Here is a 15018-nt window from a genome sequence, read left to right as displayed (position 1 = left end):
TTCAAGTGTACTAAGATACTTCTTCTAGAATCTAGACCAAATTACTTTGTGAGATTTTGTGTTTTTGCAGATCAACATTTGAAAGCATTGTGTCTGAGAACATCCCTTTTCAAGTCTATAGTTTTACAGTGAAGGAAATAAAAACTGTGAACTCCCTGATGAACTTCCTTGTCTGGGTTTGTCTGGCAGGAGGTCATGAATGCTGGGTTGACCCATCAACAATGGGAGCAGGAGTCAACTGAGATTTACAAAAAGTCACAGCAAAACATGTTAAATAATAAAAGAGGGAAGGTGCAGCTGCTCCCAGTATTAATTAACTCTTTCTTAGCTTTTGTGGCCTTTCTGTCCAATATGAATTTTTATTGTTTTGTCATTGCTACAAGGCTATGGCCACTTTTTTTTTTTTTTGGCTTTTTTTGTTTTATCTTTTTATCTACATAATAAAAGTTGAACTAGTTTTTAAGCCTACACCCCAGCACTGAAAATGGCAAAAACGAATAGAACATAGTTTTGTTTGTTTTTTGTATTTTTTATTTACATAAAGGCAAAGCATGATATCACTCAATGTTGAGGCATGTTATACTACAACCAGATGTAAATTTAGGTATTTAATATGCAAAATGGCTAAACTGGAACAATTATGCGTAATTCCAGCCGCTAGATGGCGACAGAGCGACGGCAATATGAAATTGCATCGAAAGGCGTTAGTGGGATAATTAAACCAGTTTGGCTGTGTGGTGGTTTGAGACAAACCAGCAGGACATTTTTTAGGCATAAAACAACTTCAGTGACTTAAGAAAAACAAGAACTGGCTGTATAAATTTAAATTGATTCTGAATTATAATACTAATTAATGCAAACACCTTGAAATATTCATGAGAGCTTCAGTTGTGTTTGGTTCGTGTTCTGGTTCAACAAAAGCAGTTACTGCAGTTTCACAAGGACAAATATCCAAAAATATGAAGTGGTGTTTCATTCAAAGAAATCACTTGTTTTTTTTTATTTCCTTTTTTTTTGTTTTTTTATATTAATCTGTGCAAACCTAGAAAAATTAGTCAAAAACAAAAACAGGAGTTTCATTGTTGACAGTCTCGTTTTTGCTGCTAATATACAAACTTCTTCAGTTGCAACAAAGGATTAAACAACATGCTGGGGCTGGAGGAAAATCTGCATTCCTCTTTTGACAAAGTCCATCAGAAAAACTGAATCAGTCATCAGGACTGATGCATTAAAGCTGAGAGAAAAGCTGAGCAGCGTTGTCAACATTTACTGGTTCCTTTGGTGGCTCTTTCGGACCCTAAAAAACACAAAACATACGTGTTATTATCTGTGTCATAAAAGTATCTAAAGCATTAAACATTTTCCTCCTCTACCTGTGTTTGTTTCTTTGTTTGCGGAGCAACACCTTTGGAAATGCTCTTCACATCCCTCTGCACCTCTGTAAATATCTGGTTTAGGTTTTCCACCTTCTCATTTTTCATTGCATTGATCTGTCCAAACACAACACACACCGAAGCAGCAGGTGTAAACGCTACACTGAATTGGATATATATAAGATATATGGAGGGGATGAATAATACATGTGCATAATTTAAGGGGGGAAGGGTAAAGTCTCACATTTTTTAGAGATGTTGTGACAGGTTTTGCTTTGTTCTTCATCTTCAGGTGCTTGTTTGCTACTTGGAAGACACTCTTCTGTTTTTTTCCTTTCTGTTTATTCTTCGCCATGTTACCTGAAGGAAATGCAAAAAGAGCAACAGAGGAATGTTTAAGAAAAAACAGACTAGTTCAGAACAAAACTAGTCTCTTTCCAGCATCCTAAAAATGTCTTCTCACATGCTTATGTTGTTCATACTTGCATATAATTGTTTAAAAGTATTAAAATAGTACATTTAGGTATCTAGATATCACATTACAGCTGATTTATTTTATTGTTAATTAACCTATAAGAAGCTTCTAACGCTTTGACATCATCATCATCATCATCATCCAGATTTTTCCCAAGCTGGTTGAAGGCCCAGCAGTCTTATTGTATGCAAATTTCTGACTTTAAAGAATGTAATAAACTAGACTAGTAAATTCTCTCTCTTATTCTGGTAGTTAAACTATATTTATGAACCCAAACAAAAATAAAAATAAATCAGATGTCGTTATTTTGCAGATGTATTTTCTGAAATAAATCTGTATAACAATCATTTCATATCCTAAATGTTGGAAGCGTTTACTTAAACAAAAAGCTGTAATCAAGCGTTTCTAACGATTGATTTTGTAGTTGCATTAAACTACTAAAACAGGTCAGCTCAAGTTCCGTTAGATATTTATGTTATTTAATGTTGTTTTAATAGTTGATAAATGTGATTCTAAAACAATTAACCTTTCATACAATGTAATTTTTTGACTAGTATCGAACTCGTTATTGTCAGCTCTTCATTTCCACGTTGTAAACAAATGCGTAGTCACAACGTACATTTTAGCCAAACAGACTAACAGCCATAGAGAAGCCAAGTAGGAGCCAAAAATCAAAATCAGAAAATAGAAGTACAAAAGAAAAGTTTTCATACCTTTTTCATATGAGGAGCAATGTTTGTGAATTCATGTGCTACAAACGTGCCCTGCCAGTTACGTCACTTGCGTGCGACGACGCAATAAAATGACTGATATTGTGAAACCTGTCAATGCGAGCGCCATCTTGGTCAGGTGAGTTTAAGAGACCTTTAACTTGACTCTATTCTATTCTATTCTATTCTATTCTATTCTATTCTATTCTATTCTATTCTATTCTATTCTATTCTATTATTTTAGAGAAGTGTAAAACAAGATTAGGTTGTAAAACAGTAATGCAAACTTTGAATATCTCAGAGTTCTGCTTCCTTGTTGCTAAGTACGGTCAAATAATCTAATGTCTGTATGTAAAAATGTATCCAAAAAGGCTTGCAGCAGTTAAATAAAAAGGTAGTTTATGCACTGAATGCAAATCCATTCCACTGTTTTAAGATTGCTAATTGTAAAAACTATTAAAGCAATACTTTGTGTTGGTCTGCCACAGAAAAGCCCTATAAAATACATACAATTTTGCCTGTTCTGGTGTACTAGAACTCTTGCAGTTTTGCTTAGCACCACCAGATGGTGCCATTACACAAATAATTACCCCTTCCCTCCAGCTTGCACGATCTTCACGCAGCACGGCGATGCAAACCTCATTATGTCATGCTGCACTGAGCAGTAGTTGCCGCTGGGCTGCAAATAATAATCAATAAGGTCTGTGGAAATTCTCAGTGAGACTGAATAAATAATTATCTGAAATAATTTCCTTGAGTTGTCACATTTATTATGCATTTAGTGTAAAGATGGACGTAAAGATGCATGTTTTCCATTTTAATGTAATTTTGTTGAGCTCGTGTAATAAATTGTGACTTTATTATTAAATTAAGGCATTAACAATCTGAGATTGATTATAAATTGCAACAAAAAATCAGCTAAAAACAATCTTCTTCCTTTACAGCATAATGTTTCTTTTAGCTTTTGTAATTTGACAATTACTGGTATAATTGAAGTCCGGTTTCACCTTGTTCCGCCACCCTGCGTCACATCATTGCGTAATACGCAGCAAAATCCATTAGATGACAACAGAAAGTGCATCAATCTGCATGTTTCTCCGGCATGAATGAGGAATTTGGAGCCTTGGATTGATACGGAGGGTCGCTTCAGCGCGTCTCAACTCCTCCCGCGGTCACTATACGAGGGCATCATGTGGCCACCACCAGCCTGGCAGACGCGCTGCGCACAGGCTATATAAGCTCGGCAGCTGTCAGGTGGAGGACACTGGCAGCTCTGCACTGCATTGCTCTGTTCTGCGCAGGGAGATTACACAGCTTCTGCAGAAAACACATTAGCAATGTCTCACGCTTGGGGATACGGAGCGGATACCGGTGAGGCTCTGTTTGGATGGTGCAGTAATGAAATTAATATTAGAACCAGTCATAGGAACGAGAAGGGTGCTGAATAAATTAAAGCATAATGCGCATCATCTGATCTCTGCGGAGATTTTTGTGTCATCAAAATATGACTAATGCGTTTTGGGGAATTTTACGCACAGATTCCTCCCCCAAAATGCATTTTATACATACAAAGCTTCTTGAAATTAATCCAATTAATTTTATTTTTTACTATACGCATGATATCCAGGACCCGACAAATGGGCTGACAGCTTCCCAATCGCGAACGGACCCCGCCAGTCTCCCATCGACATCGTTCCGGGTAAAGCATCGTACGACCCGGCGCTGAAGCCGCTCGTCCTGAAGTACGACCCGTCCACCTGCCTGGAGATCCTCAACAACGGCCATTCCTTCCAAGTGACCTTCCTAGACGACATCGACAGCTCAAGTTAGTGTCCAGATCTGAATGCTGCGTGGATTCTTAAGGTCAACAGGGCAATATTCCTCCAGTTATTTAAGATTTCCACGTTCCAGCCTAATTCATGTTAATTTAATTCAGCAAGATAATCTTAAGGGGCTTTACAAGACAAGCAGGTAAAATTTACAACCAGTTATACAAAAATATATTAAACCAATCCGATCCCAAACGGTCATGTAGATTATTGGCTGCAGGTCATGGTGTGCTGTAAGTGTAAGCAAACCTGATTTGTAAAGATTTGTGCGGTAATTTTAGACTTTAATTCTAGTCTCTAAAAGGACTGAAGTGACAAAGGTTTAAAACAAATTGTTTTTAATCAATCAATTATTTTTATTACTACCTGGATTTTTTCATTGTTGTATAACTAATATTATAATTGTAATTTGCAAACCAAACTAAAATTGATCAAGTATAATAAAATAACATGGCAGAAATTAAGAAACACTAAAACAACTTACTGACAACTTTCTTTCTCTATCTGTAGACATATACAATTGGTATTTATATTTTACTTTCTATTTGTTGACTTTGCAGCTTCCTAGTATCCTGGCCTTAGATCGTCTCATACAAATATGTGAATCACAAATTGTACATTTGGAATTAAATGGTTAAGATTAAGAACAAATGATTTAATAATTTTCAGAATTTCCACCGATGTTGAACAGATTTCACTGGCTCTTTTACAATCCCACAAATAGATTTTGATTTACATTTTCTTGCTTCTATTGAACTGTAAATGAAAAGAAAAGTACAAAGCATGCAGATCCTGGAAAAGAAAGCCCCTGGAAACCGTTTCCCATGGCAACTTTTAAGCTGGCAGCGAGGTCAATTGTGAAAAAGTGAAGAAGAAAAAAAAAAAGTTGGGGGTTGGGGGTTTTTCTGCAAGAAGTACACGATCTATGGTGGCTTTGTTTTCTTGGTTTGCCATTTTTCTGAATTAATTTACACATTTAATTGACATTAGAGTGTAATTTCTGTGTCGTTAAGTTGGATTGCTCATCTTCTTCCTACTTCTTCTACATGAAGCCTCCATTTGTCTGCAGATATGATTATGCATCATATGTACCCTGTGGAAAACATGAAACATGTCGACTACCTCTATTTGTTTTTTTAACAAAGCGTCACTACTGTTTTGAGCGTCTCAAATATTTCCACTGCTTTGTATTCAGTGAGTAAATACATTGTGCAACTTGATCTGTATTTTGGACATTAGTTTGCTGAGTTTTTACACAACAGGAACTGAGCCTGTTTCATCAGGAAGGAAGTTTGTGTCTCATCTTATTTAGGTTGCTTTTTATAATCTTTGTTCAAGGACGTATTTCCTTTGCAGTGTGTTTATGTTTCACCTACCAAAGTGCAACATTCAAACCCTCACTGTGGCTGACTCATGCTGAGTGTAGGCTGAGTTGACTAAGGAGTACTTCCTCTTTTGTCCTCTCTGCAGCTCTGAAAGACGGACCCGTCTTATTTAACCACAGACTGAAGCAGTTTCATTTTCACTGGGGGGCTTCAGACGACCACGGGTCTGAACACACTGTGGCCGGGACCAAATACCCAGCTGAAGTAAGAATGCTCTAATATAAAAATATCACATCATGAAAGTCTGAAGTTAGAATATAAAGGGTGTAGTTCTGGATTCTGTTAGTTAAAGTAAACTTTACATCATGATAAAATGTAAATGTTAATCTCATTAAAAACATACCTGGAGTGTTGCTTTGATTCTTTTATGCATGTTTGCGAAATCCTAAAGGTGCAGTACATAACTTTTATTAAAAAATACATATATATTTTACATATCTGTGAAAACTGTCACCATGTTCTGACAGTATTATGTGTGACAGACAATCTGTGAAAAGATGGAGCTCCTCCACTTCCATTCCCAACCAAAACCAACCAATCAGAGGCAGGAGGCGGGTCTTATCGCTGTCAATCTTCCTCATGTACTCACTTCTACATGTGCTAATGGCAGAGAAACAACGTACTGTTTCAGAAAAGCATGTTAAGCATTCACAACGGACTATAGTAGAGAGCAGTACCACACAAGACTGATTGAGAGCGCTAAGACCTCTCAATCTAAAGGACTATTTGTAGTGTTTGGACAGAAATTTCTCTATTTTCTAAGCTAGCTAATGAGATCTGAAATCTGGGGCACAGAAACAGCTTAGAAGTCATTATTTGGTATTCATTATTATTTCCAGCTCCATCTGGTGCACTGGAACACTAAATATGCAAACTTTGGGGAAGCCGCCAGTCAACCTGATGGGCTCGCTGTAGTCGGAGTCTTCCTAAAGGTAAACATCATTGGTTGAAGTCATTCAGTGTAACTTCAACACCTCAGAAAAATATACACTGGCATGTTGTTATTTCCTGTCTTACAGATTGGTAAAGAAAATCCTAATCTCCAGAAACTTATTGATGCATTTGACTCAATCAAGACCAAAGTACGTATCTACAGAACCACTCTTGTTCATCTTCTGAAGCAATGAATTTTTTAACTTTTCTGTCATGTACTTTCAGGGCAGCCAATGTCCCTTCGCTGACTTCAACCCTGAGACGTTGCTGCCTGGTTGCCTGGACTACTGGACGTACGAGGGCTCGCTGACCACGCCTCCTCTGCTGGAAAGCGTCACTTGGATCGTCTGCAAAGAGCCAATCAGCGTCAGCTCTGAGCAGGTATTTCTAATTAAAGAGCCCATTCTTCCATGGCTCTGTGAGCAAACCTTCTCCTTTTTGCTACGGTCCGAATCAAGGGCCTAATTGTTGGTGTTGCTGGCATTCCTGAAACCAGAAGAACAATAAGAAAGAAATGCAATACACCCAATACTCCCCCCACCCCCCGTTTAAGTCTCAAATGAGAAAAAATTGACACTGCCAACCGAGAGAAAGAGTTCAAACGAGAGTTCACACAGACGTTACTGGCTTACCACAATGTGCGAGTGAATGTGTGGGGGGAGTCAGCAGGAAATATTCAACCCACACATGAAAGTCTGAAACTGAAGGGACTTTGATGTAGTTAGAGCATGATTCTGCAGCGTTTACAGTAAATATAATTTGTGTCTATCCACGAGCACCAAACACAGCAGACGTTTGACTCAGATTAGTTTGTCCCTTAGTCATGTGAAAACTAACACTGCATGCACAAGTTGCATTTCCTGGAGTAAAGACGCGAAAGGTGCAGGATAACCTTTGGACTCAAGCAAGTAAGTGATTACCCATCAATAATCTGATCAATCCCTTGTAATCTGCTGATTACAAGGGATTGAAACTATCATTTAAATTATGCAGTCAAAGCTATGAAAAATAATAATAATAATTAACTTTCTATGTGCACTCCCTCATGTAGCGGAAGCTTTGTGAAGGAGTGTGTAAATTATTAACTCATTATCCAGCGTTAATGGAAAATCCTTCCAACAGATCATCTGACACAATCATGTTGCAACTGTTTTGTTAGATTATAGCTGCTTTGCTACAAAAATACTTAAATATTTTCAGAAATTACAAAGATGGGTAAGATTAAATAATAAAAAAAAAACATCTATGTTGATTACTTTGGAAAGTTAACTTATTGTTTTTATGTATTTTTATTGCAAAATCAATACAAAATGTAACTTTTGTTTATGTTATTTGGTAATTACAGGGGTAGGAAGCTAGCAGCTAACCTGAGTTTAGCAGGTTAGCTGTTAGCTGTTGTTTTAAAGTATTTTTGATTACAAAAATCAAAGGAAAATGTAACATTTATATGCTAATCAGTGGATTCTGAAGCATATGTTGCCTGATAAATCAGTGTTATTTTTGTTTATTTTTATTGTTTGTTCCATTTCATTAATAATTTAAAAGGTTTGACATTTACATGCTCAAGATTTAAGATAAGTAAGAACAGCTAAACTGAACATGGCATAAAAAAATTACAGAAAACGTATATGATTACATTATTTTAAGCTTTTCCTTTTGCCCAAAAAACTTTATTTATCCGCTAGAAATTACCTTTTCAGGGTTTTTTTACTGCAAATTTGATCATCTCTAATTTGGGAAAGTAGATTTGCAGCTGATTTAAATGACAGTAATCTGCTCCGGTGAACTGTGGGCAGTGTCTCTGCGATTAAATCGGTGTAAGTAAATCACAGGTGGGCTGCTCTGACTACTTTTCTTCTTCTCCTCCTGTTTGACAGATGGCCAAGTTTCGCAGCCTCCTCTTCTCCTGTGAGGGCGAGCCTAAATGCTGTATGGTGGACAACTACCGCCCTCCGCAGCCACTCAAAGGTCGCACTGTCCGTGCTTCCTTCAAGTAGTTCCCATCCCCCTCTCCTGCCCTTTTTCCTCCCTTCCCCCTTTCAGAAAGACCTTTGTCTGCTGCAAACCATAGGAAAAAAGACATATCTCTCTCTGTCCAGCTCTAAAACTCAAACTCCTGTAAAACCGCTGAATTTATTTCTGAACCCAAGAAGCATGACCTCTTAAAGTTTATTTTTAAAGGGGCAATATTATGTACTTTCGGACACATAGTGCCATAAAATGCTGTCAGGAAAAGAAATTTGACTTTGCAATTTAACACCTTGGAATTGGGCCTCTGTCTCTTTAAGAAGCTCCTGCTTTTTTGGAAACTCCACCTTCAGGAAGTCATCACAACAAAGTTTTTCCATCAAACCTGTATAGCAACATTTTCACCAGCATTTCACTGAGAAATAGTTTGTATTATGAGCTCAGAAAAATGACTCATTGCTAATTTCTGCTGACATTAGTCTCCGCTCAGTTCCCTGAAGCGTTTCTGCACACAAAAAGGCTGCCTGGGGAGGTAAAAATATTTCTCAAATACACATAAAATAATCAAACCAACACTCCAGTTATGTTTTTGATGAGGGATTAGGGATTAGCATTATAACAAGCTCAAAATCTTTACACAACGCTGCCTCTTTAAAGTCAAACATGTCATGTTGGCTTAAATATTTTCACCAGAGTGATGCGCTGCAGAAACCACAGGCTGCATAGCTCCAGTTAATGGGGGAGGATAACAGCATATCACCATGTGAGAGTTACAAGGTGCCAAACGTGGACACACAGACATGAGGACACTCCCGCTGCCAATCTAGCTGTAATCTCTAACTGCCTGCCAGCCTCTGCAACACAGCAGCTTACTGAACCGCTGCAGCCGCCTCCACTGCAAGTGATTGACTTAGAAAATCCTCCTCTGGCTCACACTCCGATACACACACACATACACACACGTGCAGTCCCATGCAGACATGCAGCCTGAAGGCATTGACCTCCTTATTGGTTCAAATTATGCATAATGGCTGACAGCTCCATGACAGTAACTTGTAACTTTTATTTTTACGGTCTATTTTCTTTATTTTTATGATGAATTGTCTTTTAAATCCTGACAGCTCTTTTAATAATTCTTAAAAAATGCATTGTGACAAAAAAATCACCTTCTTTTTTTGCTTAAATCCTGACAATTATAGCAGTAAGGAGCATATTGACACAATTGTTGCGTATAGATGCACTGTAGCCCTGTGGCCATACAGCATAGCAGCTAGCATTAAACGCCAATGAAGAAATCGTCCTGAGAGGAAAACATGAGAGGAATCTGCCAAAAACAGAAGAACGTCCTGTCAGCCTTGTGTTCTTTACAGGAGAATGATTTACAAAACACCCTTCAGGACGTCTGGGTTCAGCACTTGTTCCTCCAGAAAGATTTTAATGATATATGTAATAGAAATGTGAATGAGTAATGCAGCTGTTCCAGGTGTGTAATGTTATTCTTTGGGTATAGACATTTAGTTGAATAAATACATTTTAAGATTAATTTGTGTCCACTCTTTTTTGTGTCTGTGCTTGTTTAGTTTACCTTAATATATTAGTATATTAGTCAAATGTATCATTCTTCAAGGTTTAAAAGATTTTGCAAATTCTTTGCTTCCATTTGAGTTTCTACTGCTTTAAAAAAAAAAACAGTTTGTTATTTTTTTTATTTTTTTGAAAGTAAGCAAGAACGTAACGTAACAAGTCAGCAGTCACTAGCGGTCACCTAGCAACGCCAGTATAGCCCATTCCGTTACCTAGCAACCAAAGTTGAACTCCAGCACAGCTGGTTTTACCTCTGTATATGCTGTAGAAAGACTGAAGGAAAAGAGAAGTGTTTTGTCCTTAACTTACCATTCCGAAACCACTTGCTACATTCTTGTCAGTTGTGGAGGAGGCTCCACTTCTGCTTTTCAAAGTTGTAGAAGTGCACATCTGTTTGCCGTCCTTTTCACATGCAAGGAAAATGATGAGAGGTCCTAATACATTTCATTCTGAAAGGAGAACTAACTAGACTAAAATCCCAGCTAAAAATCTATGAGTGATTTTATGCAAACAAAAATTAATGAATATATTTTGTAGTGGCCATAGATTTATCCAAACCTGTTCAAGGAAGTTTAAGAGGTCGCCTTTAAAGACTAAATGACTAAATTCTTGCTTGAAATCCACTTTGTCATACTAATATGGAATCTGCCAATAAGTTGGTAGCAAAAATACTTTGATAATATTATCTTCTATTTACTCCAATGTGTGTGGCCTATACTACGGTGGCCGACAGGTGCAAATGCGCAGCAAAAGAGAAAACATACAAAAAAAAAGACACGCGCACAAATTAAATGCGGCAAACAAAAAGGAAAACACCCCCGAATGAAATGCAGCAAACAAAAAAGAAAACACCCCCTAGTGGTCTGGAGCACTTCCGTTTTCAACACTTTTTGTTTGCTGCATTTCATTCGGGGGTGTTTTCTTTTTTGTTTGCTGCATTTCCTTCGGGGGTGTTTTCTTTTTTGTTTCCTGCATTTCATTCGGGGGTGTTTTCTTTTTTGTTTGCTGCATTTCCTTCGGGGGTGTTTTCTTTTTTGTTTGCTGCATTTCCTTCGGGGGTGTTTTCTTTTTTGTTTCCTGCATTTCATTCGGTGGTGTTTTCTTTTTTGTTTGCTGCATTTCATTCGGGGGTGTTTTCTTTTTTGTTTGCTGCATTTCATTCGGGGGTGTTTTCTTTTTTGTTTGCTGCATTTCCTTCGGGGGTGTTTTCTTTTTTGTTTGCTGCATTTCATTCGGGGGTGTTTTCTTTTTTGTTTCCTGCATTTCATTCGGGGGTGTTTTCTTTTTTGTTTGCTGCATTTCATTCGGGGGTGTTTTCTTTTTTGTTTGCTGCATTTTATTTGCTTTTTGTTTGCCACATTTAATTTGTGCGTGTGTCTTTTTTTGGTTTGCATGTTTTCTCTTTTGCTGCGCATATGCACCTGTCGGCCACCGTACTATACCATTGTTGTGATGAGGACACCAACATCACTTAAACACAGAATTTGCCTTGCAGCCAGATGAAAAAAAATACAACACAGAGAAACTTTCTCGCTTTAGTGATTTTTGTTTCTCATTAAATGAATTACTGCTCCTGAGTTTATTACCGAGCAATTTTTAATCTAAAAAGTGACTATTTTGTCCATTAAACTGCTCGAGTAGCATTAGCACTGACTAGGCACTGATTTGTTGGCGATAGTTAAAATGCAGCATGAGCTGCTGGTATTTGTTAACATCTCTATGTCAGATCACAGCAGATATTAACCAGCAGTTAAACTTCACATTCGGGGGAAATGTGAGCAGACAATTTCACTCTTCTTTCTTTTTATGGCACTTTTTGTGTCTCTTTACTGAAAAAGTTGGTCTAACTCAAAGCAGAGCTGCACTGTGACACAAATAAAATGTATGTCATCCTGGAAAATCAATATAAATAACTAGTATCGAGTGGTGAAGCTTCAATCTCATTAACACAGTCGAGTCGATACAGAGCTCTATAAAAACAAAAAAAAAAGAAGAGAGGAAAATTTGCTTTGGGACAGATGTCATTAGTAGTGTTGCACAAAGTTCAGAGAAAGCTAGCAATGAGATGAGACATTCAGTGACTCATTCCTTACCGTCTTTTAGCAAAAACCAGTTAAACCAGAAACAATACTGCTTTCAGTCAGGCATATCAAACGTGTTTGTTAGGTTCTTTTCAGGAAAGTATGCTCTGTTTTGTTTTTAATGGTATGCTTTTCAGCAATTATGAGAGTAGAGGTCACATCTGGACCGCGTTCATATTTTTTCACACTACAACAACTAAATGACCAACTCTGGAAAAACCATTGAAAACCTCATGATTATTCCACCAAATATTGACTTCTGAACTCTTCCTGAGTCAAAATAGTTGTTGTTTCTAAATGAATACTTTCTTGTTTTCTTTGCATTATTTGAGTTCTGAAAGCCCTGCATCTTTTTTGTTATTTTGACCATTTCTCATTTTCTGCAAATAAATACAAAATTTTTGTGTAGAATTTCAGAGACATGTTGTCAGAAGTTCACAGAATAGAAGAACAATGTTCATTTTACTCAAACATATACCTATAAAAAAATAGAATCGGAGAAACTGATCACTTCAAGAGGTCCCTTAATCGTTTTCAAACTGTATTTAATTGGTATTTTGTGTGATAGACCAACAGGAACTGGTGAGTAATTCTGAAATGGAAGGAAAAGTTATACAGTTTTTAACGTTTTTACAATTACAATTCTGAAAAACCAAAGTCAGTACATTGTACAGATATCTTTTTTGCAAATACAGCTGGTCTTAGTTTGACTGAAATGAACTCTAGTGCGGTTCGAATGTATATGTGAACGCTAGGCGGACCGGAGATCGCTCCAAAAGCAGGAAGTGGACTACAACTCAGGGCATTCTGGGTAAATACAGCCAAAACAAACACGAGAGTCTAGCACTAGCAAGAGAAAAGGCTTTTGGTCTTTTGGTGAGGAGAAAAGAGAAATCCTACAATTTCTAAAGAAAATTTCTGAAGAAGGAAGTTGTGCTCTTCTTCTTTTATCTTGTTTCCTTCAGTGGTTCTTGGTGCAGCACCCCTAGAGGCGATGGAGTGAACAGGTTTCTCACTTAGTTTGGTAACAAATGTTGCAACTTTGGTTCCCAATCTGATCAAGCCTACTGTACGATCAGGTGTGAAAACACTCTTAAGCATCAATTTCCACTAATGCCATCAATTCTCAGTTATATTTAGGACTAAACTTTGACTAGGACATTCTAACACATGAACATGCTTGGATCTTGGTTGGTTGGTTGGGAGTTTTATCAGAATAAATATACTATGCATATAGGTTTGATTTTATTTTAAAACTGTCTGTGAGGGATTATGGTACCACAATATACATTTATTTTATTTAAAGCTTTATACACAATAATACATCAAAATGGTGCTGCAAAAGACATAAGAAGAGGAGATTCCACCAAAATAAAAAAATTCTAGGGGGATTTCTAGCCAAAACCAACAAATTATGTTTTCTTCCAGTGTTGGGATTATTTAAATAGCTAACCTTTAGCTATTTAACCCCTAACCTTTAACCCGGGATGCTATTTTGGTGCTACCTCTTTGTTGGTTCGCTGCCCTCTGTGATGCCTCTTTCATCTTCTTTGTTGTTATGACAGCTGGAAAAGAGGAAAAGGTCCCACCGGATGCCAACATGTTGACAAAATGTGCGTGTTTCAGCTCTTTTTTGCCCAAATATACAAATAAAACTACAACACCCAGTCTGATTGTTCTGTTACAAAACCCCAAGATCTTTACCAAATACACACACAAAAAAGAAGAAGATGGCTGCATGCTGCTTTTTTATACATATTTTTGAACTCTTAGGTTAAGAACAAGTGAATCAGGGTTAGCTTTGTCTGGCCAACATATTTCTTTCACACGAGGAAAGTTGGTGGACGATTCCCACGACACATAGAGATGTAGGAGACCAGCTTGTTTTTGTAAACTCTGGATGGTGGTTATTTTAACAAAGGGAGGCACAACCAGTCATTGTCATTGTCATCAACCTGTAATTTGTGTTTCTATCTCTATGGTATACAGGTTGTGAAACTGATTAGATCCACACCATAAGCTGAAAGGCTGCATACCAATAATCAAACACAGTAGTCATCCATAATCTTTGTTAAAAATACGAGCAAAATGTTCACTTGGCAATAAAAGTCATATGGTGGACTTTTGGTTTGGTATTGATTCTTAATCGTAGCGGAGTGATTCCTTTTCCTTTAGGGTTTTAACAGAATTAATGTTATTTCTTTGTTTTTACAAAGAAAAAACAAAGAAATAAGGCAATCTCACTGATGCATCTGAGATGCAAATGAGCGACAAGTTCATTTCAGTTTTGCTTCAGCAGAAAACATTTCCAAGTATTTGGTCGTCACAAGTTCAAGAAAATCCAAGAAACTTTCCACGCGTCACAAAGAGTTAGTCAAACTGTAAAAAGAATGGCGCCGGTGTAAAATATTTCTGTAACAAATTTCCTCTGTAATTTCCTTCCTTCAGTCTTTATCACAGCTTACTGTAAACAGGAACTTTGAAAGATGTGCTCCTTCAACAAGCTTTAAAATATCCTGCTTCAATTCTGACAGCAGTGGGTTTTTTCTTCTACAACGTGAATGAACTAAAGGAACTAAAAGCTTTGGGATACTGCATGATAATGCATGAAGGAAAATCTGATTTAAACAGAAACTTCACTATTTAAGAGATACACGGAGACATTTTTCTACAAAAGAAG

General features: G+C 37.2%; 2 protein-coding genes across 2 annotated transcripts; one reads left to right on the top strand and one right to left on the bottom strand.

Annotated features, from left to right (window-relative positions):
• Positions 1 to 898: 898 nt before the first annotated feature.
• On the bottom strand, positions 899 to 2659 carry rbis (ribosomal biogenesis factor). The gene is made up of 4 exons (XM_044104104.1): positions 2562 to 2659; positions 1618 to 1733; positions 1374 to 1490; positions 899 to 1297 (listed from the first exon to the last, which is right to left on the bottom strand). Exons 2-4 carry the CDS (start codon positions 1726 to 1728, stop codon positions 1229 to 1231), a joined length of 297 nt encoding a protein of 98 aa, XP_043960039.1. The 5' UTR covers positions 1729 to 1733; positions 2562 to 2659; the 3' UTR covers positions 899 to 1228.
• Positions 2660 to 3623: 964 nt separating this feature from the next.
• On the top strand, positions 3624 to 10216 carry LOC122823982 (carbonic anhydrase 1-like). The gene is made up of 7 exons (XM_044104103.1): positions 3624 to 3929; positions 4186 to 4383; positions 5858 to 5976; positions 6612 to 6704; positions 6792 to 6854; positions 6931 to 7086; positions 8583 to 10216. Exons 1-7 carry the CDS (start codon positions 3896 to 3898, stop codon positions 8700 to 8702), a joined length of 783 nt encoding a protein of 260 aa, XP_043960038.1. The 5' UTR covers positions 3624 to 3895; the 3' UTR covers positions 8703 to 10216.
• The last annotated feature ends 4802 nt before the right edge of the window (positions 10217 to 15018 follow it).

Source organism: Gambusia affinis, linkage group LG21 (genome assembly GCF_019740435.1).
Source record: "Gambusia affinis linkage group LG21, SWU_Gaff_1.0, whole genome shotgun sequence".
Classification (NCBI taxonomy): Eukaryota; Metazoa; Chordata; class Actinopteri; order Cyprinodontiformes; family Poeciliidae; genus Gambusia; species Gambusia affinis.
Note: the sequence above shows the minus strand (reverse complement) of the source record. Positions and strands in the feature narration are given on the sequence as shown.

Excerpts from the sequence above, each read along its gene's own strand:
- rbis (XM_044104104.1), bottom strand. The coding sequence starts at position 1,728 with ATGGCGAAGAATAAACAGAAAGGAAAAAAACAGAAGAGTGTCTTCCAA. Across the intron at positions 1,491-1,617 it reads TCACAACATCTCTAAAAAAT|ATCAATGCAATGAAAAATGA; the intron begins GTGAGACTTTAC and ends GTGTTTGGACAG. Across the intron at positions 1,298-1,373 it reads AAACAAAGAAACAAACACAG|GGTCCGAAAGAGCCACCAAA; the intron begins GTAGAGGAGGAA and ends TGTGTTTTTTAG.
- LOC122823982 (XM_044104103.1), top strand. The coding sequence starts at position 3,896 with ATGTCTCACGCTTGGGGATACGGAGCGGATACCG. Across the intron at positions 6,705-6,791 it reads TAGTCGGAGTCTTCCTAAAG|ATTGGTAAAGAAAATCCTAA; the intron begins GTAAACATCATT and ends CCTGTCTTACAG. Across the intron at positions 7,087-8,582 it reads TCAGCGTCAGCTCTGAGCAG|ATGGCCAAGTTTCGCAGCCT; the intron begins GTATTTCTAATT and ends CCTGTTTGACAG.